This window comes from Bos indicus x Bos taurus, chromosome 25 (genome assembly GCF_003369695.1).
Source record: "Bos indicus x Bos taurus breed Angus x Brahman F1 hybrid chromosome 25, Bos_hybrid_MaternalHap_v2.0, whole genome shotgun sequence".
Classification (NCBI taxonomy): domain Eukaryota; kingdom Metazoa; phylum Chordata; class Mammalia; order Artiodactyla; family Bovidae; genus Bos; species Bos indicus x Bos taurus.
This window is the reverse complement of record NC_040100.1, coordinates 40,258,032-40,283,458: the sequence shown is the minus strand read 5'-3', so window position 1 is coordinate 40,283,458 and position 25,427 is coordinate 40,258,032. Positions and strand designations below refer to the sequence as shown.

Sequence of the window (25,427 nt, the reverse complement as noted above, 5' to 3'; positions counted from 1 at the left end):
CCAGGGCCCACGCCCACTGCCCCTTCTGCAGCGTGTGAAGTCCAGGAGGGGTGCTGACAGCCCAGCTTCAACCTCTAGAGAAGCTTCCACGCTCCCCAAGCATCAGGCATGTCCCCCGTGTCTCCCCAATGCGCCCTGAGGTCAAGAACACCCTGCTCTGCCTGCTCCGGCCCCCAGCGGCTTCTTCCCTTAGAGTCACCACCTGGGCCCTGCTGAGGGTGCCAGGACCCAGTATCCCTGAGGGTGCCCACCTCCTTGGGATATTCCTGCAAGTCCAGACTCCAGACTGCCTCCCCTGCCTGGTGGGACCCCCCCCCCCCCCCCCCCCCCCCCGCCGCCCGCCCCCAGAAGCCAATTCCTGGGGACTCATCACTTGGTGCACATGGAGGGGCACTAAGCAGGCACGGGTTCCTCCCAGGTTCCTGTCTGTAGCGTCACAGGGACACAGGAATAAATAACCAGAGATGTTTCCCTCTTCCCTTTTTTTTTTTTTTTTTTTTTGGTGCCATTTCCTTCCCGGCAGGACCCAGGTAAGAACGTTTGTAAAAGGCAATTTCAACTTGAAAATCACCCAGAGGAGGGTGACAAAAAGGGCTGGAACTTGCCACTAGGGGGCAGCTTGGGCCACACGCAGGGACCAGCCCGAGGCCCGCAGAGGGAAGGACGAGACCCAAGACCACCAGTCCCCCAGGAGAGGCTAGTGAGGGGTCTTCTCCTCCCGGCTCAGCCCAACAGTGCCCGGCCCCAATCGGTACTCAGTGAGGACTTGGGACTGTGCTTTCATGAGAGTCCTGACGGTGGGCCAGGTCCTTGGTCCTTTCTAGAGGAAGGAGCGGCTAGCCCCCAGCGTGGCGGACTAGAGAGGGGTCGGCTGCTCGCACCGGTTCCCGGGCCATAGCGAGGTACGTCGTTGGGGACCAGTCCCAGTAACAAGCTCAAAGCCGGGCACTGTGACGTCCCAGGTACCCAAACAAACCTTGGACCAGCGAGGTCGTCGGCCCGGCTGGGGCACCCAGGGTTCCCGCGGCTCCCTCTCCCCCGGGGGGCGCTCAGTGGGGCCCTGGAGCGGGCGGGAGCGGAGAGGGCGCCGGGCGGCCGGGGGCGAGGCCATGCGCCCGCAGGGGGCGGCGCTGCTGCTGGCGCAGCTGTTGGTGCGGATCGAAATCGCCGAGCAGGGTGAGCTCGGGCGGCGAGGGCTGCGGGCGCGAACCGGGGTGAGGGGGGCGGCTGGGGCGCGAGGAGGCAGTGGGGAACTCACCTCGTCTCCTGCCCGCAGCCCTTCGGGACAAGGACCTGCTGCTTCCAGGTAAGGCGTGCGGGAGGCGCTTCCCCGCGGAGGGCTCGTGGGCCCGAGCGCGAAGGGCGCCTCAGCTTTCCCTCTCCCCGCTCCAGGTCTTCAGAACTCGTCGATGCTCGCATGTAACTGATGGGCCCCGGGGGGCCGGGGGCGGGTAGGATGGGGCGGGCGCCCGCGGGCCACGTGGGGCGGGTCCCCAGCGTTCGACGCTTCCTGAGTGTCACGACCCCAGGACGCGCGGTTCCCCGGGAGCCCCTTCCCTTCCCAGTGGGTGAGGGTGGGCAGGATGAGCCTGCCTCCCGCAGCTCAGCCTAGTGTCCGCCTGTCCATCCCAGGGCCTTGTGGCATCCAGGGCATCCAGGTGCGCGTGGTGGGTGGAAATGAGGCCAAGCTTGGGCGCTGGCCGTGGCAGGGCAGCCTGCGTTGGAATAAAGTCCACAGCTGCGGAGCGAGCCTGCTCAACCGCCGCTGGGCGCTCTCGGCCGCGCACTGCTTTGAAAAGTGAGTCTGGGCGCAGGGGGCCCGCTGACCCCGCGTCCCGAGTCTGTGCCAGGACGCGCGCCCATGTGCTACGTGGCCGCGGCCCTCGAGTGCTCCTGAGCCCCAGGCTGGGCTGCAGCCCGTTCCACACCGGCACGAGGCCCCCAGGGCGCTCCCTGAGGAAACCCTATGAGGTTTTTTCCGGAACATTTGTGTGTTTTGTTCTCTTTCTTGCTTCGTTTGTCCCCACATGGCACCTCCAGCCTCCACCTTCCTCACCCCACCTCCCAGCGGAGGTGTGCCCCCAGGGGAGGAATGAGCTGAGGTAAGTGCTGGACAGGAGCCCGGCTGGTGGGGTCAGTGGTTCCCGAAGCTGTGTGGAGCCCAGCCTGTGTGACCCCCGTGAACCTGCTGGTCCCCTTAAGAGGAGGGCCCTGGAGGCGACAGGGGGTTGAGTGACTGGCCAGGTGAGCTGGCAGGGGAGGCACCCTCCTGTCCCACGTCCCCAGGTGTGGGACTTTGTTTGGGGCTCAGGGCTCTCCCCGTTTCTACTCTGGCCTCTTTGTGGAAGGAGGACCTGTGTCCGGGATGAGCCGGGCAGTGGCCCTGCGGTCTCAGGGAGCGGCCCCAGGCGTGCTGGGGTGGCCCACCCTCCCTCTGAAGACCCCTGAGGGCTTTCTACTCCCTTGCCAGGAACAGTTACCCCTCCGAATGGTCAGTCCAGTTTGGGGAACTATCTGCCACACCATCCATTTGGAGCCTGCGGGCCTTCCTGCGTCGATATGGAGTCCAGGATATTATCACATTCTCCCAATTCAGGAAGAATTTTCAGCATGACATCGCCCTGGTGAAGCTCTCCTCCCCGGTTACCTTCAATAAGCACGTCCAGCCCGTCTGTGTCACGTCCTCCTCCTTGGAGTTCAAGAACCGGAATGACTGCTGGGTGACTGGCTGGGGGAACATCGGCGAGAGACAGAGTGAGGCTGGGGACAGACGGGCGGGGGAGGGGAGCACTGTCCACCAGGCCCTGTGCCGGCCCGCACAGCAGCTGCAGGGGCCCCGCCTCGGTCTATGCCCACACTGCCCTCTCTGTGCCCCCTCAGCAGTCGGCCTTCACCCCCTCCCCGCCCCCACCACGGATCAGCGCTTTCTGCACCCACACTCAGCTCCCCCTCCCTTCCGGAGGCTTCGAGCCTGGAGCCAGGGACCAAGGCCCACCTGCCCAGACCTGCAGCCCCAGACTGCAGGGGTGCGCGAGGTTTTGGGGTGCACTTATCAGAAAAGCACCGGGCTTTTTTTTTTTTTTGGAGATACAGTTCATAAAGCATAAAAATCATCCTTTTAAACTGTACAATTCAGGGACTTCCCTGGTGGTGGTGGTTAAGACTCTGCCCTTCCACCGCAGGGGGGCATGGGTTCAATCCCTGGCTGGGGAACTGAAATCCCACATACTATGTGATATGACAAAAAAAAAAAAGGCATAAAATTCAGAGTGGTTTTTTTTTTTTTGGATACTCAGAATGGTGCAGGTACCACCACTATCTAATTATGGAACATTTTCATCATCTCAAAATGAAATCCCAGACTTATTAGCCATTACTCCTTATTCGTCGTTGTCCTTGGCCATAGTCCCTGGCAACCACTAATCTGCTTTCTGTCTTTATGGATTTACCTACTCTGGTCACTTCATATGAACACGATCTACAACATATGGTGTTTGGTGCCTAGCTTCTCTCACTCAGCATAACATTTTCAATGTTCACTTTTGTTTTGGCATGTCAGTACTTCACTCCTTCTTTCTGAGCTATTTCTCATATTAACCATTTTTAAATATATAATTTGAGACTTCCCTGGTGGTCCCGGGGTTAAGATTTCGCCTTGCAATGCAGGGGGTGTGGGTTCCATCCCCGGTCAGGGGACTAACATCCCACATGTTGTTCAGTTCCTAAGTCGAGTCCGACTTTGTGACCCCCACAGACTGCAGCATGCAGGATCCCACGTGCCTTGCGGCCAAAAAAAAACAAAACATAAAACAGAAGTGATGTTGTAACAAATTCAATAAAGATTTTTTAAATGGTCCACATCAAAAATAAAGTCTATAATTCAATGGCATTTCAAACATGCACAGTGCATAACCGTTGACTATCAAGTTCAAAAACATTTTCATCAAGCCCAAAGGAAATCCCATAACCATTAAGTAATCACTCCCCATTACAGCCCTCCGTCCAGCCCTTAGCAACCACTACCAGCTTTTTGCCTCTATGGATTTATGTGTTCTGGGTATTTCAAGTAAATAGAATCATCCACTATGTCACCTTTCATGTTTGACTTCCTTCACTTAGTATAAAGTTTTCAAGATTCATCCATGTTATAGTATATATCAAAACTTCATTCTTTTTTTTACAGGGAATAATATTCCATTGTATGGATGGACCACAATTTGTTTATTCATTCATTCACTGATGACTGTGTCATTCAATCTTTTGGGTATTTGTGTCAATAGTGAAGTGAAGTCACTCAGTCGTGTCCCACTCTTAGCGACCGCATGGACTGCAGCCTACCAGGCTCCTCCATCCATAGGATTTTCCAGGCAAGAGTACTGGAGTGGGTTGCCATTGCCTTCTCCGTCAATATTGTGTCAATATTAGTATACAAATTTGTGCTTGAATACCTCTTTTTGGTTATTTTGTGAATGCATTTAGCAGTGCAATCCTGGATCACATGATAATTCTATTTTAACTTCTTGAGGAGCTGACAGTGTTCCATAGCAGCTGCTCCATTTTATAGTCCCATCAACAATGAGGGTTATAATTTCTTTCCATTCTCCTCCACACTTATTATTTTACAGGTTGCTGTTGTTTGCGGGGAGGGCATCCTAGTGCGTGTGAAGTGGTGTCTCACTGTGCTTTTGATTTGTGTTTCTCTAATGACCAGTGATGTTGAGCATCTTTTCATGTGCTAGTTGGCCATTTGTATATCTTCCTTGGAGTAGTGCCTATTTAAGTACATTACCTTGGTGTGTTTTTTTTGGGGGGGGCACACTACATGACTTGTGGGATCTTAGGGATTGAACCTGGATCCTCAACAGTGAAAGCATGGAGTTGTAACCACTGGACCACCAGGGAATTCTCAATTCATTAAAAAATATATATTTAATTTATTTATTTTTGGCTGATCCTGGTCTTAGTTACTGCACAAGGGATCATCGATCTTCGTTGCAGCATGAGGGATTTTTTTTTTTTTAGTTGCTGCATGTGGGAGCTAGTTCTCTGAAAAGGGATAGAGCCTGGGCCTCCTGCATTGGGAGCAGGGAGTCTTAGCCACTGGATCACCAGGGAAGACCCCCAACCCATTTTTAAATTGAGTTGCCTTTGCAGTTGAGTTGTAATAGTTCCTTATATATTCTGGATACTAGACTCTTTTTAGAGATGTGATCTGCAAATATTTGTTCCTATTTTGTGGGTTTCTTTTTTTTATTTTTTCCCCTTTTTTTCTTTTTCTTTTTTTTTTTTTTAATGTTCCTGGGTCTCACTCCATAGATTTAATTGGTCTGGGATGTGGCATGGACACTGGGGTATTTTAAAGCTTCCCAGGTAATTATAATATGTAGCTAGGGGTGAGACCAGCTGGCTTGGTGGGATTCATGATGAGCAGAGGGCCAAGTGATGCCAGGAAGGAGGGTTACGATAATCTCCAGGAAACGGATAAAGAGCTAAAGATTTGAAAGTTGAAATGAAGACCTGGCCCAAGTTCTGTCGAACAGGTAGGCTTTAGTGTCTGAAAGTTGTGTTTTGAATCCTCTTACATAACTCTTCAAATTCCTCGAAATAGGGATCATAACCTCCTTCCTCCCAGGTTTCTCCACATTGTCAGTCCCTGGTGTTGATGCGGAAATAGCACTTCAGATGCAGGGCTGAGCCAAGACTCACGGACCACATCTCTTTTCACTTTCATGATAGTGTCTATTTTTTAAAATATATTTAATTATTTAGTTTTGGCTGCCCTGGGTCTTTGTTGCTGCTCATGGGCTTTCTTTCGTTGCAGTGTGCAGGCTTCTCATTGCAGAGGCTTCTCTTACTGTGGAGCATGGGTTCCACGGCATGCAGCTTCAGTAGTTTTGTGGCATGTGACCTCAGTAATTGCAGCTCACAGGCTCAGTAGACGTGGCATGTGGGATCTTCGAGGACCAGGGATTGAACTTGTGTCCCCTGCATTGGCAGGTGGATTCTTAACCACTGAACCACCAGGGAAGTTCATGATAGTGTCTGCTGATGCACAACATTTTTAATTTTGATGAAGTTCAGGTTGCTTTTTTCTTTTGCTGCTTTAACTTTTGATGTCATGTCTAAGAAATCATTTTCAAGTTCAAGGTCATGAAAGTGTACTCTCATGTTTTCTTGAAGAGTTTTAAGTTTGGTTATAGTGCAAGGAGATCCAACCAGTCCATTCTGAAGGAGATCAGCCCTGGAATTTCTTTGGAAGGAATGATGCTAAAGCTGAAACTCCAGTACTTTGGCCACCTCATGCGAAGAGTTGACTCATTGGAAAAGACTCTGATGCTGGGAGGGATTGGGGGCAAGAGGAGAAGAGGACAACAGAGAATGAGATGGCTGGATGGCATCACTGATTCGATGGACATGAGTCTCAGTGAACTCCAGGAGTTGGTGATGGACAGGGAGGCCTGGCATGCTGCGATTCATGGGGTCGCGAAGAGTCAGACATGACTGACCGACTGATCTGATCTGATCTGATCTGATAATGTTAGCTGTTATATTGATATGTATGTCTTTGATTCATTTTGAGTTGATCTTTGTTTATAGTGTGAGATAAGGGGTCTGGCTTCATTTTTTGCATTTGGATATCTAGTTGTCTCAGCACCATTTGGTGAAGAGACTGTTCTCTACTGAATTGTCTTGGCACCCTTGCCAAAAATCAGTTGGCCAAAGAAGAAAGGGTTTGTTTTTTTTTCTACACTCAAAATTATATTCCATTGGTCTGTGTTTCTATCTGTTTGTCAGCACCCCATTGTTTGATGCCTGTACCTTCCAATTATATTTTGAAATTGAAAAGTGTGTGTTCTCCAACTTGTACTTTTTCAAATATTGGTTTGTTATTTGAGTTCAAAACATCTTTTGATATTTTACATAAATTTTAAAATCAACTTGTCAATTTCCACTCAAAAGGCCTTTGGAGTTTGGATAGAGGTTGCATTGAATCTGTAAATTGCTTTAGGAGAGTATTGTCATTGAAATAATATTAAGTCTCCAGTCCATTCACATGAGATATACTTCCATTTATTTAAATCTTCTTTAATATCTTTCAGCAATCTTGTGTAGTGCTTCTTGTGGACAGATCTTTCATCTCCTCAATTAAATCTATTTCTATTTTATTCTTATTGATGTTATTATATAAATAAATTTTGTTTTCTGATATTGTTTTGGAATTGTTCATTGGCAGTGTATAGAAATATAATTGATTTTTATGTCGATTTCAGATCTGCAGATTTGCCAAGTTTATTAATTCTAGTCCTTTCTTGTGTATTCTTTATGATTTTCTGTATATAAGATCATGTCATCTGTGAATAAAGAGTTTCACTTCTTCCTTTCCAACTTGAATATGTTTTTATTTCTTTTTCTTGCCTAATTTCTCTGACTAGAACTTCCAATAAAATGTTAAGTGGAAGTGGCAAAAAAAAAACTGGTATCCTTGTCTTAGGGAGAAAGCTTTCAGTCTTTCACAATTCTGTATATTAGCTGTGGATGCTTCACATATGATCATTATCAGGTTAAGAAAGTTCTCTCTATGCTTAGTTTATTGATTGTCTTTATAATGAAAGAGTGTTGGATTTTCCTGCATCAATCAGGATAACCATGTGGGTTTTTTCCTTTGTTCTATTACTATAGTATGCAGTATATTGATTGATTTTTATACATTGGACCCCCCCCCCCCCCCCCGCCTTGCACTCTTCAGATAAATCTCACTTGGTCATGGTTTTAGAATTCCTTTAATATGAAAGACAGGGAAGCCTGGCGTGCTGTGGTCCAGGGGGTTGCAAAAGTTGGACATGACTGAGCAACCAAACAACAGCATGCCACTGGACTCAGTTTGCTAGTCTTTTGTTGAGGATTGTTGCATATATGTTGATCTGTAGTTTCTTTTGTGAGATAGCTTATCTGGGCTTTGTTGTCACAGAACGAGTTAGGAAGTGTTGTTTAAAAAGGTTTCATGTTAATTTCTTTCTATATTTTTTAAAAAATATTTATTTACTTGCTTGGCTCGTGCGGTCTTAGTTGCAGCATGTGGGATCTTAGTTCGAACCCTCATCCTTTGCATTACAAGGCAGATTCTTAACCACTGGACCACCTGGGAAAAGCCCTCCTCCTGTGTTTGACAGATGTCACCATTTAAGTCATCTGGCCCAGGACTTTTCCTCATTGGGAGATTTCTGACTACTGACTAAATCTCTTGACCTAGATTTTCTATTTCTTCTTGAATTTGTTTTGGTATTTTGTGTGTTTCTAGACATTTGCTCATCTTCGAGGTTATCTAATTTGTTGGCATACAATTGTTCATAGTACTCACTTACAGTCCTTAAATTTTCTTTAAGGTCAGTGATAGTGTCCCCACTTTCATCGTCAGTTTTGTTGATCTTTCAAAGAACCTGTGCTCCACTCAATATGTCAGCAAATTTGGAAAACTCAGCAGTGGCCACAGGACTGGAAAAGGTCAGTTTTCATCCCAATCCCAAAGAAAGGTAATGCCAAAGAATGCTCAAATTACCACACAATTGCATTCATCTCACACGCTAGTAAAGTAATGCTCAAAATTCTCCAAGCCAGGCTTCCGCAATATGTGAACTGTGAACTTCCTGATGTTCAAGCTGGTTTTAGAAAAAGCAGAGGAACCAGAGATCAAATTGCCAACATTCGCTGGATCATGGAAAAAGCAAGAGAGTTCCAGAAAAACATCTATTTCTGCTTTATTGACTATGCCAAAGACTTTGACTGTGTGGATCACAATAAACTGTGGAAAATTCTGAAAGAGATGGAAATACCAGACCACCTGACCTGCCTCTTGAGAAACCTGTATACAGGTTAGGAAGCAACAGTTAGAACTGGACATAGAACAAGAGACTGGTTCCAAATAGGAATAGGAGTACATCAAGGCTGTATATTGTCACCCTGCTTATTTAACTTCTATGCAGAGTACATCATGAGAAACGCTGGACTGGAGGAAGCACAAGCTGGAATCAAGATTGCCGGGAGAAATATCAATAACCTCAGATATGCAGATGACACCACCCTTATGGCAGAAAGTGAAGAACTAAAGAGCCTCTTGATAAAAGTGAAAGAAGAGAGTGAAAAAGTTGGCTTAAAGCTCAACATTCAGAAAACTAAGATCATGGCATCCAGTCCCATCACTTCATGACAAATAGATGGGGAAACAGTGGAAACAGTGGCTGACTTTATTTTTCTGGGCTCCAAAATCTCTGCAGATGGTGATTGCAGCCATGAAATTAAAAGACACTTGCTCCTTAGAAGGACAGTTATGACCAACCTAGACAGCATTTTAAAAAGCAGAGACATTACTTTGTCAACAAAGGTTCATCTAGTCAAGGCTATGGTTTTTCCAGTAGTCATGTATGGATATGAGAGTTGGATTATAAAGAAAGCTGAGTACAGAAGAATTGATGCTTTTGAACTGTGGTGTTGGAGAAGATTCTTGAGACTCCCATGGACTGCAAGGAGATCCAGCCAGCCCATCCTAAAGGAGATCAGTCCTGGGTGTTCATTGGAGGGACTGATGTTGAAGCTGAAACTCCAATATTTTGGCCACCTGATGCACAGAGCTGACTCATTTGAAAAGACCCTGATGCTGGGACAGATTGAGGGCAGGAGGAGACGGGGATGACAGAGGATGAGATGGCTGGATGGCATCACCGACTCAATAGACATGAGTTTGAGTGAACTCCGGGAGTTGGTGATGAACAGGGAGGCCTGGCGTGCTGAGGTTCACGGGGTTGCAAAGAATCAGACACGACTGAGCGACTGAACTGAACTAAATGAGTTTTTGATGTGTTGTGTTTTTATTTCCATTCATCTCACAGTGCTTTCTAATTTTCCTCATGATTTCTTCTTTGGTTAGGAGTATGTTGTTGAATTTCCATATGGTGAATTTTTCAGTTTTCCTTCTGTTTCTGAAGGAACAGAATTCTAGCCTCAATCAGCTGTTTTCTATGCAGTCAGTCTTTTCTACTTTATTCTAACTCATTTTGTGGTCTGACATCTATCTTGGAGAATGTTTTGTATCCACTTAAAAAGAATGTGTGTTCTGCTCTTCTTTGGGGAGATTGTTCTGGTCTACTGACTATTCAAGACCTCTTTTTTCTTAGTGGTCTTCTCTTTGATTGTTCTTTCCTTTAATAAAAGTGGGACATTGAAGTCTCTGCTGTTATTCTAGAATTGTCTGTTTCTCCCAGCAGTTACATCAATTTTGTATCATGTAGTTTGGGGCTGGTATTAGATATGTAGATATTTATAATTATTTTATCTTGAAGACTTGACACATTTATCAATAGTTAATGTCCTTCTTTGACTCTTATGACATGTTTTGACTTAAAATCTATTTTGTCTAATATTAGTACAGCAACCTCAGCTCTTTTTGGTTACTATTTGCACGGAATCTCTTTTTCCAACCTTTCACCTTCAACCTATATTTGCATTTGGATCTAAAATTATTATCTTGTAGACAGGATATGGCATCCCACTCCAGTATTCTTGCCTGGAAAATCCCATGGACAGAGAAGCCCAGCAGCCTACAGTCCATAGGGTCACAAAGAGTCAGACACGACGGAATAACTTCTCACCTCAGAGACAGGATATAGTTGGATCCTTGTTTTTAATCCATCCTGGCAATCTCTGCCTTTTAATTGGTGTTTAATCCACTTACATTAAAGTTAATTTGATAGGAAGAATTTACTGTGTCCTTTATTCTGTTGGTTTTCTATATTTTGTCAGACGTAGAAGATATAGATATTTTGTATCTATATCTTATATCATCCCTATGCCTTATATCTTATTTCTTCTTTTCTTGTTTAATTGATTTTTATTAGTATACTGTATTGATTTTCTTCTCATTTCCTGCTCTGTGTATTTTTTATTTTCTCAGCAGTTGCTCTGGAGATAAGTTAATAACTTAAACTTATAACAGTCTATTTTGAATTAATATCAACTTAGGTTCAATAGCATACAAAAATTCTGTTCCTATACAATGCTATTCTCTTTTAAGTTGTTATTGTCACAGTTCCATCTTTATATATTGTGTAGTCATTAACAGGTTTATAATTATTCTTATGCATTTGTTTTTTAAATTGTATAGGAAAAAAGTTATGAACCAAAATTATAATAATACTGGCTTTTATATTTACTTGTGTAGTTACCTTCACCATTGTTCTCTATTTCTTCCTATGGGTTTAAGTTTCTGTCTACTGTCCTTTCATTTCAGCCTGAAAGGGTCCCTTTTCCATTTCTTGAAGGGCAGGCCTACTATGATGAACAGTCTCAGCATTTGTTTATATGGGAATGTCTTAATCTCGCCTTCATATTTTTGAAAGGTAGTTTTGCCTGATGTTGAATGCTTGGTTGACTGTTTTCTTCTCTTAGCACTTTACATATGTCGTCTCACTGCCTCTTGGGCTCCAGGGTGTCTGGAAGGAATTTAGCTGTCAGTCTTGCCAAAGACCCCTTATACTTGATGTGTGTATCTCTCTCAACGTTTTTTTAAATAAGATTCTCCCTTTGCCTTTTGATATTTTGATGAAAACGTATCTCGATGTGGATCTCCTTGTGTTTATCCTACTTGGAGTTTGTTGGTCTTCTTGAATGTATAGATTCATGTGTGTGTGCGCGTTCATTCATGTCTGACTCTTTGCGATTCCATGGACTGTAGCCCACCAGGCTCCTTTGTCCGTGGGATTTTCCAGGCTAGAGTACTGGAGTGGGTTGCCATTTCCTGCTCCAAGGGATCGTCCCAGCCCAAGGATTGAACCCACATCTCTTACACTGGCAGACGGATTCTTTATCACTGAGTCACATCTTTCATCAAATTTGGGAACTCTTCAGCCTGAATCATGCAGCTGTAGTATACTGATTACAAACAAGCTCAGCAGCATCAGCCCCTCCCCACTGCGTAGCTTCAGCCAAGATCTCTCCCCACTGGTCCAGGCAGGGCCTGTCATCTGCATGCCACGGAGAGGGAAACTGAATCTGGGGGAGGAGCTGTAACAGCCCCCCCATCCATTGGGTCCTTCTGTGGTCCACCAAGTGCTGGGTGCTGGGCTGGAGCAGAGGAGCCATGTCCCGGGGACTGTGGGTGTCCCGGGAAGTCCACTTCCCTGCTTCTTACCCCATTTCCCCAGATGGCAGAGGAGAGGCTAAGGTTGTTTCTTTCTCTCTCCTGCCCTCAACCCCTGGCAGAGCTGCTGCCTCCCTACAATCTCCGGGAAGTGCAGGTCTCCATCATAAACAAATCCAGGTGTTCCTACCTGTTCCAGCAGCCTTTATACCGCAGAAACATCAATCATGGCATGATTTGTGCTGGCTCTGAGGATGGCGATGCTGACAGCTGCAAAGTGAGTACCCCTGCCCCACTCCTCCAAATTTTGGTTCTGAGGGCAACCCTCTTGACTCCCTATCAATCCATCCTCAGAATGTATTCATCAGATCACTGTAGACCTCATTATCCAGCCTGTAAAACAAGCTTCCTGTCTCACATTCATTGTACCTCCTTGGATCCTTATGTGAAATCCAGAGGACAGACTCTGCTCTCAGTCTCTCCTGGGGCCCCTCCTGCCCCGCCCTCGGCCTTGCTCACCCACACTGCTTTCCAGGGTGACTCAGGTGGACCCTTGGTCTGCGAAAAGAATGGGCGGTGGATTCAGATTGGAATCGTGAGCTGGGGAGTGGGCTGTGGTAGGCGCAACCGGCCTGGTGTCTACACCAATGTCAGTCATTACTTCAGCTGGATCCAGTTGCTGACGGCCCGCAGCACACCCAGGCCAGACCCCTCTTGGTTGCTGCTCCCCCTCGCTCTGCTCTGGACTCTCTTACTCCTGCAGATGGCCTGTGCACACTAGAGTCCATGAGGATGCTGTAGTTACCGCAGCTCTGGGCGCACTCACCAAGGGCTGGGGGCACCCTGGTGGCAGGGTGGCCTGCTGGATCAGGCCTCGTCCCCTTCTGTCCCCTTTGCTAATAAAGTGTGTATATTCAAGTTGACACCCTGCAGCACATTCTGTGGCTCCGGATGGCTTCCTGGACACCCTCATGGTCACCCGCGTCCTGTCCACCCCAAGACCACTCCTTAACTCCCAAATCATCATCCACCCAGGTCTGAGTTGCAAACAACAGAACCCTCTCAGGTGGTTCAGTCTGAGAGGACGTTAGGAGCAGCAGGATGGCTGGGGGCTCGGAGAGCTGGAGTGGGGGTGCTGTGGCGGAAATGCCCCCAGACTCCCCAGTGCTCATACCGTGCCCCCCACCACACAGATGCAGACACTCTGGTCTCACCACGGTCCCCAAAGGCTGACCTGGGACCAGGACAAGGGTGTGGGTAGTTCATTTGGGAGGCAATGCCAAGAAGCCCCAGTGAAGAGCAGAGATGAGGCAGAAGGGGCGAGAGCCAATGACATTTGACCCTTGTGGCAGCTGACGCACAGTCTGGCTGGGGCCCCCCTGAGAGTTCACAGAGACACACCTCAGCATCGCCTGGGGGACAAAGACCCGGTGTGGCCACTTTTATCCTGATTCCCTGTGGTTGACGGTTGTCCTGGGGGCATGGAGGCTCCAAGTTCCATCACGTGGCCTGGGTGGAGGGGGCGGCATCAAGCATGTCTGCCCCACCCCCACTGGGCTCCCAGAACGCAGCCTCAGTGTGGCCAACGGACAGGTCAGCAGGGTTGTCTGGGGCCCCTGGGAACTGCTCAGGCAGATGTGTGTTTTCATGGGACCCACGGGTGCTGTTGAGCACAGAAGGTGCTAGAAGCTCTGGTCCGGCTGGGGCTGGTCACTGTGCAGAGGCAGGTGGAGGAGTCTGGGAGGGGTGTCCTCATCACCCCTGCCTGCCCAAAAGCCCATTGGCTGTGACACCACTTTCATGCCCCTTAGCAGCCCCCAAAGCTGGAGCTTCCCCTTCCCCAACTACTGAGCCCACAGGCAGCAGTGAAGACCTGACTCAGCCAAATAAATAAACATTTTTTAATAAAATAAATAATTTTTAAAAATGATGAGGGGCTTCCTTGGTGGCTTGGTGGTACAGAACCTGGCTGCCAATGCAGCAGACATGGGTACGATCCCTGTTTTGGAAAGATGCCACATGCTGCAGAGCCACTAAGCCTACGCACCACAACTACTGAGCCCGTGCTCCGTAACGAGAGAAGGCCAAGCAGCACGACCAGAGAGTAGCCAGCCCCCGCTCGCCACGACTAGGGAAAGCCCACGCAGCAACGAAGACCCAGCACAGTCAAAAATAAATACATTTTTTTTTTTAAATGATGAAACTGAGACCCAGAGAGGTGACAGAATCCTTCAAGTCACCTAGCTCACAATGGCCCATGTCGAACTCAGGCTGTGTGGCGTGCGTGACTCAGAGGGGCCAGCAGGTGCCTGGTGCCTGGTGTCTTCCACGTCTCCCAGGTGGGACTCACCTGCTTTGAGATTTCCACCCTCCGCCATCTGCCCTTCGGAGCAGTCAAAACCTGAGGGCGTCCCTGCTCATCTCCCCCAAAGGCCCTCCGGGCTGACCCCACACAGAACGCTCACTGGTGTCCCGTGTTACCGGAGGACCGCATGATTTAATGCCTGTGAAGCGCTTGGCCCCAGACCAGCCGCCCTGCGACACTGCCCCGCAGGCCTGCCTGGCAGGGTGTTACGGCCCCTCCTCCAGCAGTAGGCCGAGTAACCTCTGGTGGCCTAGTGCCTGAGTGACAGTCTTGTCCACAGAAATACCGTCAAGCCCGGCCAGGCACACATTCCCCACAGCGTCCTGTTCAGGGCCACTTACCCCAGCCCGGTGCCACAGCGCACCCCTCCCTGTGGCCCGGCTCACCCCACACCGTTGTCCCTCCTTGCATGACTCTGGTTGGTGATGTCGGCATGGGGTGGGCTCAGGCTGCAGCCCTCCCAGAGGGCCTGGGTTGTGCTGGGACATCAGTGGAAAAACACCTGGGTCCCAGGAAGGCCACCCCTACCCCACACGTTCCACAAACCAGCTCTGGAGGCTGGAGCATGGGCTTGAGCCTGGTCCTGGAACGTGGACTGTGGAAGTCAGGCCCGAGGCTGCTCTCCCTCGCTTTGTGTGGAAAGACGGGCTGGTTCGCCACTAGGTCCCCTCATTCGTCTCCTTCACCCTCACCGCCCCCCATGCCTACTGGCCCTGTCCACTTACTCCCGAACACTCAGTGCCCACTCTGTGCTGGCACTGCTCTTGCCAGTGGGGACTGGATATTTGTGCACGTGCTCAGTCACTCAGTCGTGTCTGACTCTTCGAGATCCCGTGGACTGTAACCCACCAGGCTCCTCTGTCCCTGGGATTCTCCAGGCAAAAATACTGGGGTGGGTTACCATTTCCTCCTCCAGGGGATCTTCCTGACCCAGGGATGGAACCTGTGTCTCCTGCGTCTCCTTCGTTGACAGGCAGGTTCTTTACCACCGAGCCACCTAGGAAGAACATCTGTGAACTTTCCAAAATTTATACGTTGAATCTTTAACCCCAGTGACTCTGGAAGTAATTAAATGAAGTCATAGGGTGGACTTATTAGTGTCCTTATAGAAAGAGATACCAGGGACTTTCCTGATAGTCCAGTGGCTGGGACTCTGAGCTCCCAAAGCAGGGGGCCCAGGTTCGACCCCTGGTCAGGGAACTAGATCCCACATGCCACAACCAAGACCCGGCACAGCCAATAAATAAATAAATAATTTTTTTTTTTAGAAAGAGAGACCAGGGGACTTCCCTGGCAGTACAGTGGTTAGGACTCCATGCTTCCACTGCTGGGGGCCTGGGTTCAATCCTTGGTCAGGGGACTAAGATCCTGCATGCCACACAGCACAACCAGAAAAGAAAAAAGACAGCAGCGCCTCCCCCCACTACCCCTCATGCCCAGGAGACACAAAGAGAAGGCTATGTGATCATTCAGTGACATGGCAGGGCAGCCCCCTACAAGCCAAGAGAAGAGGCTCCCATCTGGCCAGTTCCTTGTTCTTGGACGTCCAGCCTCCAGAATGGAACTTAAGCCCCCAGTCTGTGGGCTCAGACAGTAAAGAATCTACCTGCCATGCAGGAGACCCAGGTTCAATCCCTGGATTGGGAAGATCCCCTGGAGAAGGCAGTGGCAAACCACTCCAGTATTCTTGCCTAGAGCATTCCATGGACAGACTATGGGGTCGCAAAGAGTTGGACATGACTGAGCGACTGACACTGTGGTGTTCTGTCCTGGCAGCCTGAGCTAAGACAGGGACAGAGACCCAGTCCCTGCCTCACGGAGGGGAGACAAACAGGTATGAATCAGATCTCCCCTGTCACACATCACCTCCTTCTGGGACACGGCCAAGGAGGGGGTGTGCTGGACAGGAAGGCCCCCAGGATGGGGAACCAAGTGGATGGCTGCTGGAGTGGGGCACTGACTTGGTAAAAGGAGATTCCGGAGCCTTTCCAGGAGGTGGGAGCAGTCCAGGCCCCCACCCCCACCCCATCCCATGCATCCCACCCCGCTACTCCATCCTTGCCTGGCTGGACTCAGGCTCCCAGCCCCAGTTCCGTGCACCTTGGCCCAAGCCAGGCTTCCTTCGAGAAACCCAGGTGTCGCTTTCTTTCCACGGCAAAAGCACTGTTCAAAGCATCTTTGTTCAAGGCTGGACTGAGGAAGCCGCAGCCCCGCCCTGACCTCCTTAATTACCTCCTGGCCCCCACCCTGCTCCTGGCTTTTTAAACCCCCAGATCCTCCCCCAGCCCAGTTAGCAGGGAGGACACCAGCTGCAAGGGTGAGAAAAGAATCCAGGGTCTGTGGAGAACAGGGTTGGGGGGCATCTATCAGGGAAATACAAGATGGGGGAGGGGCTGGGCTCCAGGGCTTGAATGGAGACCTAAGGTGCCCAAATCATGCGGCACTTGAGAGGGCAGGGGTGGTCCCTGGGGCCTGGGCATAGGGCATAGAGCGTGGGCCACAGGGCTAGTTCTGGGACCAACCAGGGTCTGAAGGAAGACAAAAGGAGCTCAGGGTGGGGGGGCTAGATCCTCCTCTTCTCTCGGCAGGCTCCAGCCAGGCTAGTCCTGGGCAGCACCACCCTTACCCGGCCCAGCTCTGAAGACAGAATGAAGTGGGCTTCCTCCCTCCAGGTCCTGCTCCTACTGCTGCTGGGTGAGTGGGGGCGGGGCTGGGGGTGCTGACCACAGGAGCTTTGGCTTCCATCTGCCCAGCCTTCCTGCTTCCTCTAGAGCACTCTAAGGCATCCTACTCTTTTTTCTATTTTTGGCTGCACTGGGTCTTCCTTGCTCCTTCCAGGCTTTCTCTAGCTGCCGCACGTGGGCTTCTCACTGCTGTGGCTTCTCTCCTTGCATGTAGGATCTTCCCTGACCAGGGATTGAACTTGTCTCCCAATCCGCACTGGGAGGTGGATTCTTAACCACTGGATCACCAGGGAAGTTCAGGCATCCCATTCTTGGCTCCAGAGCTTCCCCAGTGACTCAGCGGTAGAGTCTGCCTCAATGCAGGAGCCACAGGAGACGCGGGTTCAATCCCTGGGTGAGGCAGATCCCCTGGAGAAGGAATTCTTGCCTGGAGAATCCCATGAACAGAGACCAGCAGGCTACAGTCCCTGGGGTTGAATAGAGTCGGACACGACTGAAGTGACCTAGCACACCCGCACTACTGGCTCCAAGGGTTCAAGCTGTCTCTGTCACTGACCTTGGGCTCTCCGAATCTGGTTGTGCTCGTCTGTGTAATGGGTCTAAGTCCCGACCTCACAGGGCTCTGGGGAGGGTTTAATCCTGGTAGTCGATTGCACAAAAATCTGGCATCAAGTCAGTGCGACATATACATTCCACCCTCCTTCCTAATCTGTGACCGCCCTCCCCGTCACCCCGTTACCTGACACCAGACCCGTAATCCAGTCCCTTCCCTGCTTCCACCTCCAGGAGCAGCCGGGACCCTGGGATATGTAGGTAAGGAAGCCGCGGAAACCCCCTGTGCCTACCCCTCCCTAACCCCGCCCCCACCCGCCTCCCCGGCCCCACCCCTTCCTAACCCCGCCCCCACCCGACTCCCTAACCCCGCCCCCACCCGACTCCCCCGGCCCCCACCCGTCCATAAACCCGCCCCACCCTACTCCCCGGCCCTACCCAACCCGCCTCCCCGGCCCCACCCGCCTCCCTAACCCCGCCCGCATCCGCCTCCCCGGCCCCCCACTGCTCTGCCCACCCCCAGTCCCCTTGTCCTCCCAGCTTGTGGGCAGCCTCGGGTGTCCAGTCGTATCGTGGGCGGCCGGGACGCCAGGGCCGGAGAGTGGCCGTGGCAGGCGAGCATCCAGCACCGCGGGGCGCACGTGTGCGGGGGCTCGCTCATCGCCCCGCAGTGGGTGCTGACGGCGGCACACTGCTTCCCCAGGTCAGCAGGCAGCCGGACCCCACCGAGGGACGGTCCCCTCCCCCTAGGGCTCCGCGTCGAGGTTTGCCAGGCCGGGGCGGGTGGAGCAAGACCCAGGGAAGGTCTTGGATCCGGGGCTGTAAGTGGCCACGTTTGTACAGACCCCCGGGCGATTGGGCAGGGCCCAGCCCTTGCTCCAGCGTCCCACACCCACTGGGACCCCGCGCCCAGACTTCGCGCAGGTCTCACCCCGGGCTCTGAGAGAGAGGGCGACGGGGACGAGCGCTCCTGGGCTGGAGGGGAAGCTGCCTTAATATTAGACCTAGCGCCCCCGTCACGCAGGAAGGCGCTGCCCGCTGAGTACCGCGTGCGCCTCGGGGCGCTGCACCTGGGTCCCAGCTCGCCCCCTGCTCTCCTGGCGCCCGTGCGGAGGGTGCTGCTGCCCCCGGACTACTCGGAGGACGGGGCCCACGGGGACCTGGCGCTGCTGCTGCTGCGCCGCCCAACGCCCCTGAGCACCCGAGTTCAGCCCGTCTGCCTGCCGGAGCCTGGAGCCCGCCCACCGCCCGGCACACCCTGCTGGGTCACTGGCTGGGGCAGCCTCCGCCCAGGAGGTGAGGCAGAGGGCAGGGCACGGGGGCACTGGGGGAGGGCCAGGGGCTCTCTCCCCAGCTCGCTCTGACCTCCAGGGACCCAGACATCCTCTCTGTAAGGCCAGGGAGCCCTGGGCTGTCAGGTGAGGCTTTTCCCACCCTCTGCGGGCTCTTCCTGGGTGTCCGATTCTTGCAACCCCATGGACTGTAGCCCACCAGACCGCCTCGGTCCATGGGATTCTCCAAGCAAAAATACTGGAATGGGTTGCCATGCCCTCCTCCAGGGGATCTTCCCAACCCAGGGATCAAACTCACATCTCTTAAGTCTCCTACATTGGCAGGTGGGTTCTTTACCACTAGTGCCACCTGAGAAGTCTCTGCCGCCTCTTAGACCTCCCCCTTCTCCTCCAGTGCCACTCCCAGAGTGGCGACCCTTGCAGGGAGTGAGGGTGCCACTGCTGGACGCTCACACCTGTGACCACCTCTACCACCTGGGCACCGACGTGCCCCGGGCAGAACACATAGTGCTGCCGGGGAGCCTGTGCGCTGGCTATGTCGGGGGCCAGAAGGACGCCTGCCAGGTGCGAGACGCTGCCCGGAACGTCTGGAGCCCACGCCCCTGTGGCCAGCACCCTACCTCCTTAGGACCTGGGACCCAGGATGTACCACCTCCAGGCTCAGTGTGCTGAACCCCGACCCAGAGGCACCCCTGAGGGATGGCAGCCTGGGACCCAGAGTCCCTGGGGGGCTGGGACCTAAGCTCTCCTTTCTCCTGCAGGGTGACTCTGGAGGACCCCTGGTCTGCATGAAGTCTGGGCGCTGGATCCTGGTGGGTGTGGTGAGCTGGGGCAAGGGCTGTGCTCTGCCCAACCGTCCAGGGGTCTATACCAATGTGGCCACTTACAGCCCCTGGATTCAGGCTCACCTCAACATCCCATGCAGTGACTGACCTGAAGCCAGACTCTGGGGTCCCTCGGCTGCCTGGTCTGTCTGGGGACCGACACATCCCTCACCCTTCTGGACTGAAGGCTCAGAGGCCTGATAAAGCCAAGGAGCCACCCATCCATCAATTTGTCTGTCTGTCCCCAGCATCCTCCGTGGAGCTCACCAAATGCGAGTTGCCAACCCTCCTCCAGGAGCCTCCCGTGTGTCTAGGGGTCTCACATTCCCTCTGTTCCCCTCCTGCTCATATTTCCCTCCTGAACTCCAGCCAGGGCACCCAAAGACAGGCAAGTGATTCAGTGCTGGGTCTGGTCTGCATGCCCCTCTTTTCCGGAAGGAGTCAGAGAGATACAAATGGGACCAGAACCCAACACCAAGGAGATGATTGTCCATTGCTAGCTTTGAAGATGGAGGGGCCACGTGGTGAGGAGCTGAGGGCGGCCCCTGGCCGACAGCCAGTAGGGAAAGGAGCACCTCGGTGCGACAGCTGCAAGGGACTAAATCTGGCCAATAACCTGAACAAGCTTGGAAGCCAACAACTCCTCCCGCAGCCTGCAGACCAGAGCCCTGACAGTCTATGCCCTTGGTTTCAGCCTGGTGAGACCCTAAACAGGAACCCGGTTGAGCCCACCCACAGAGTTGTGATGTAATAAATTAGTGTTTAAGCTGCTGTGTTTGTAGTCATCTGCCGTAGCAGTAGAAAACTCGTATTTTGCCCCACTGTAGTGAAGGTGCCCCAGGAGGCAGGTGGCGGCCACCAGACCTGCCCTTCCCATGCATTCAGGAGTCTGGGGCACTTGGCATCATCCCCTCTACCAAGAGGGGCCTCCAGGTAGGCGTGGCCGTAGCTTCTGCTGTCCTTAGCTTTTTCTGCCACTCCCCCATTCCGTGCCCTGTGTGGGTCTGGGGCTTCCCAGCCCAGGACCTCCCTTCCCCGCCTGCACCTGGAGACCGGCCTATGCCCTTTCAGCTCCCTGACCACCCTCACGTTCTGGCACCTGGTATTCTCGCCCCTCTCTGCCATCTCACCCCCAGGCCAAGGGTCATCCGTCTGTATAGACAGAGCTCAGTTTCTACAGCAACAGAAGGAACAACCTGAACGAAACCTAGAAACTCCAACCTTCGGAAGTGACAGGAGCAAGGGGGGCAGGGGGGCAAGGAAGGCTATCCCTGAAGGGGCAGCCTGGCTGGACGGGGCCAAGTGCGGCTGCCCCACGCAGGCCTGAGCCGTGGCTCCCTCCCTTTTCTTTCTTTTTTTTTTTTTTTCTGCCACTCCATGTGTCTTATGGGATCTTAGTTCCCCAACCAGGGATTGAACCCATGCCCTCTGCGGTGAAAGTACTGAGTCCCTACCACTGGACCGCCAGGGAACTCCCCCTCCTTTTTTTTCGTTTTCTCCCAGGGGAAAAAGTGACTGCAGCATGTGGTCACTGCTGGGCCAGACCTGGCTGGGAGAGAGGGTGGGTCTGTGAACAGCGAGGGAGCTCCAGGCTGCCGCCTCCCCTCTAGGCTGCCCATTGGGGGCAGAGGCTGGCTGTAGCAGGCCAGGCGAAAGGCTGTGAGCACATCGCAGTGGGGTCCTAGTAGCCCTGGCTGGGCAATGCTGGCTGTCCTCCCATCCTGCCCTCAGCCTGGGGCCCGCCAAGAGAATATCCTCAAGACACCTCCCAAGGCATTGAGACCAGAACAAGCCAGGGACTGAGAGCCAGGATGCCTCAGTCTTGGGCCTGCCATGATCAAAGTAATGGGTCCCCATTCAGAGCTCAGTGTTTCTTATATATATATGTAATTTATTTCTGTATAATTTATATATTTTATTTATTTATTTAAATTTTGGCTGTGGTGGGCGTTCATTGCTGTATAGTCTTTCTCTGGTTGGGGTACTTGAGCTTCCCCTTACGGTGGCTTCTCTTGTTGCAGAGACGGGCTCTAGGGCACAGTTGTGGCTCTCGGGATCTAGAGAGGACAAGGGCTCAGGAGTTGTAGTGCAGGCTACACTGCTTCTCTGTGCCCCACAGGCTCAGTGGCACAGCACCCTGTGCCGCTGCATCCCGCCCATCAGCAAGGTCAGTGAGGCCGAGGGGGTGTGTGACAGGTGGACCGGGCCCAGCATCCGTCTCACGCTGCACCCCGTCCCCACAGGCCTCAGAAAGCCAGCCTGACCTGCCAGGAGGGGCTTTCAGAGTAGTCCTGAGAACCACCCTTGCCGGGGACAGGATGCTGGGCTCCTGTCCATGCAGGTATTTTTTAGCCGTTCACCTGCTCCGGTTGGTAGCGCTGCGGCCAGATGGCCCAGCCTCTCCGAGAAGTACTGATGCACCTGTTTCCCCATCTGTGATCTGACCTGGTAACATCTGCCCCGTTATGGCTGTTGGGAGAGTCAAAATGACTCAGTTCTGCCCAGCAAGCACGCGGGTTGTGCCAGGCATTGGTGGGCTCTCAACTGATCTCTGAACACTCGGAAGGTGTTCCCATTTCATGAATGGAGAAACAGGCCCCGAGAGACTAGGTTATGTGCCCCACGACCCACAGCAGGCAAGAGGTGAAGGCAGATTTGAATCTGGGCCGTCAACTCAAATTCCACAGTGAGTTATGTCACTTCCCTTATAGAAAATAGTTGTAAAATGCTGCCAATGAAAGACACACTAGTAGCTAGCAGTGATTGACAATTACTATTTATTTATTTTTAATATGTGTTTTGTTTATTTGGCTGTGCTGGGTCTTAGCTGGGTCTTTGGCTGATGTGGGATCTAGTTCCCTAACCAGGGAATCAAACCCAGTGCGTGCGTGCTGAGTCACTTCAGTCGTGTCCAACTCTTTGTGACCCCATGGACTGTAGTCTGCCAGGCTCCTCTGTCCTTGGGATTTTCCAGGCAAGAATACTGGAGTGGGTTGCCATGCCCTCCTCCAGGGAATCTTCCCGACCCAGGTATAAATCTCTTATATCCCCTGCATTGGCAGGTGGTTCTTTACCACTGAGCCACCTGGGAAGCCCCCAGCTCCCTGCATTGGGAGCACACAATCTTAGACACTGGACCATCAGGGAAATCCCTGACAATTGCTATTTATTAATAACATTTTAAGAAATTTAAATACAGCAAAGGAGAAGGTCCACCAGCCGAGATCCTACATGCTTAGTTTAGAAGCCCGGGAGAGTTTCCATGGTGAGCTTTGAGTGGTTGAAGCAACAGGGCAGAAAGGACCGGGGAGGACTTCCTGTGCAGGGAAGCAAGAGCAGCTGGCCAGCTGCATCACCTGCCATCTGTAGGAGGGTCTGCACCCAGCTAAAGAGCTGGGGGCTGGGGGTTGAGCCTCTACACCTCCTTCAAGCCTCTCCTGACCCCATTCTCCCTGCAGGAGGCGTCACTGTACTCATTGACAGGAGGACGGAAGTTACCTCTTGCAACCAACCACCCAGCACAGCACCATAGGGTACACAGAGATCCCATGTGAGGGGAAGGGCTGCCTTGAGGCCTAGAGAGGGAGGAGACCCAGGAAGGAAAGGGGCTTCAGAGGACTCCTGAGGAGCCAGAAGTCAGAAGTCAAAAATTATAACTATGGCTATAGCTTAGGGAACATCTATATTTATTGAGTGCTAACTCTTGCTGATATTACCCAAAAGCTGGGTTTGCTTCTTGGTGGGTATCGAGCAAAAAGATACTTACAACCAAGAAGTAAGGATTTATATTATTTGCGGCAAGTGAGGAGAACACTTTGGGTATCTCTTCCAAAGCAGTGTCTCCCTGGACAGCAGCATTGGGGGAGTTTTAAGCTAAGGGTACATGCACATTCACAAAGGGGGTTGCATTGAGGCCAGGCTTAGATCACAAAATTAGATCACATTTTGGCCCAGGCCAAAAATGGCTTCTCTTCTGTCAATAAAACCACACCAGTTTCTCTTTCTCCAGGGACACCCCCCACCCCATCTGCTTACAGTAATGCTCCACAAACTACAAACAGCTATTCTGCCACTTCAGAGAGGTGGACACTGGGCTTGGTGAGGTTAACTGTCCAAGGCTGCACACTCAGTGCCAGAGCAAGGATTTGAATCTCAGCGGGTCTGAGCCTAGAGCCTGCTTGGCTAGCCAGCAACCTGATTCAGGGCCAAAGCAGCATCATCTTCATGTTCCACCCACTCTAAAGAATTATCCATTTGTGGCCTCAGTAACTGCTGAGCTGTTCAGCATCCAGGATCATCACTGGCTCATTTCTCATTGGGTGCCACAGCATGCCTCTCTGGCACATGCCAGCAGCGACCCAGATGAGATTCTCCTTCTCCCTGAGAGAGGTTGCGAGAAAAGCCTCCTTGCCTTGCTCTAGCGTAACTGCCATTTGGGACACAGGAAAGTGTCCAAGGAGGAAGCCCTAGGCTGTTAGTAGGGATGAGGGGTGGCCAGACAGGGAAACCAAGTCCACATGCCCTTCCGGATCCAGAGTAGACCTGGGCAAAAGAGTAGGTAGGTGCCCAGGGCACCCTCTGCCTGGGAAGACTGAACACCAACTTTGGCCATGCATGGTGCTTCTAACAAGTTAGGCTGTTCAATGGCCTAATTAGTTATCGAATGGAAGTCCTACTGCTTGCCACTCACAAAATCAATTACATACTCACAAATGTTGGTGGCAAAAGAAAAGTACTTTTAATCAGAATGCTGGCAATCTGGGGAGATGGTGGACTCAAACTCCCCCAAAAACTTTTAAAGGGAAGAAATCTCAGTTAGTCCTTGAGATCTGGAGTCAGAATTGTCATGAAACTGTTTACCTCAGATTGGAACTTGAACCCATGTGCTGGGGCTCCAAATGAGCCAAAACGTTGCTTGGGACTTGAACTCACAAGATTGGGACTTGAACCCAGCCAAAACCAATAGTCTTCCAACTGAGATCACAGACCTGGTTTCAAGACCTAATGAACCTCGTATCAGAAAGAATTCAGTGAGACACAAAGTGGTAGCTAAGAAATGTATTTATTCAGAAAGAAACAACACTCCATAGCGAGCAGGGCATCGCAGAGGGTGAGTGTTGTGGTCTTGATATACGGTGTAGTTACTTTTTATGGGTTGGGTAATTTCATATGCTAATGTGTTAGTGTTAGTTGCGTCTGACTCTGCGACCCCATGGACCGTAGCCTGCCAGGCTAGTCTGTCCATGGGATTCTCCAGCAAGAATACTGGAGTGGGTTGACATTTCCTACTCCAGGGACAGGCTAATGAGTGGGAGGATTATTCCAACTATTTTGGGGAGGGGGTGGAGATTTCCAGGAGTTGAGCCACTGCCCACTTTTTGGTCTTTGAGGGTCAACCTTTGAGGTCTTTGAGGGTCAAAGTGTCATGGTGGCTCACATTAGCTTGCGCCTGTGTTACAATTAGTTTATACTGAGAAGCAAGGTCTAGTCAACTTGACTTGTCTGCCATCTTGGACCCATTTGGTTCTAATCAGTTTATGTTACGCCCTCTGGTTATGTCATTCTTTCAAAGCTTGTGCC

At 51.5% G+C, this 25,427-nt stretch overlaps 2 protein-coding genes across 3 annotated transcripts; both read left to right on the top strand.

The window, feature by feature from the left end:
- The first annotated feature begins 524 nt into the window (after window positions 1-524).
- LOC113883795 (testisin-like) lies at window positions 525-3,202 on the top strand. Of its 2 annotated transcripts, XM_027527795.1 has the most exons (5): window positions 525-902; window positions 1,277-1,306; window positions 1,393-1,419; window positions 1,633-1,798; window positions 2,471-3,202. In XM_027527795.1, the coding sequence occupies exons 3-5, from the start codon at window positions 1,410-1,412 to the stop codon at window positions 3,105-3,107; spliced, it is 813 nt and encodes a 270-aa protein (XP_027383596.1). In that variant the 5' UTR covers window positions 525-902; window positions 1,277-1,306; window positions 1,393-1,409; the 3' UTR covers window positions 3,108-3,202. The 2 variants fall into 2 exon arrangements, with proteins under 2 accessions (XP_027383596.1, XP_027383595.1); XM_027527794.1 differs by lacking the exons at window positions 525-902; window positions 1,277-1,306; window positions 1,393-1,419 and having other exon boundaries at window positions 1,460-1,798.
- Window positions 3,203-5,509: 2,307 nt separating this feature from the next.
- Window positions 5,510-20,612, top strand: PRSS33 (serine protease 33). The gene is made up of 10 exons (XM_027527070.1): window positions 5,510-5,540; window positions 12,253-12,407; window positions 12,666-12,779; window positions 17,084-17,189; window positions 17,711-17,769; window positions 17,966-17,988; window positions 18,255-18,434; window positions 18,756-19,027; window positions 19,418-19,587; window positions 19,785-20,612. The coding sequence occupies exons 1-10, from the start codon at window positions 5,510-5,512 to the stop codon at window positions 19,953-19,955; spliced, it is 1,281 nt and encodes a 426-aa protein (XP_027382871.1). The 3' UTR covers window positions 19,956-20,612.
- The last annotated feature ends 4,815 nt before the right edge of the window (window positions 20,613-25,427 follow it).

Excerpts from the sequence above, each read along its gene's own strand:
- LOC113883795 (XM_027527794.1), top strand. The coding sequence starts at position 1,584 with ATGAGCCTGCCTCCCGCAGCTCAGCCTAGTGTCCGCCTGTCCATCCCA. Across the intron at positions 1,799-2,470 it reads GCCGCGCACTGCTTTGAAAA|GAACAGTTACCCCTCCGAAT; the intron begins GTGAGTCTGGGC and ends CTCCCTTGCCAG.
- PRSS33 (XM_027527070.1), top strand. The coding sequence starts at position 5,510 with ATGAAGACCTGGCCCAAGTTCTGTCGAACAG. Across the intron at positions 12,408-12,665 it reads GCGATGCTGACAGCTGCAAA|GGTGACTCAGGTGGACCCTT; the intron begins GTGAGTACCCCT and ends ACTGCTTTCCAG. Across the intron at positions 17,190-17,710 it reads CCTGCTCCTACTGCTGCTGG|GGTTCAAGCTGTCTCTGTCA; the intron begins GTGAGTGGGGGC and ends ACTGGCTCCAAG.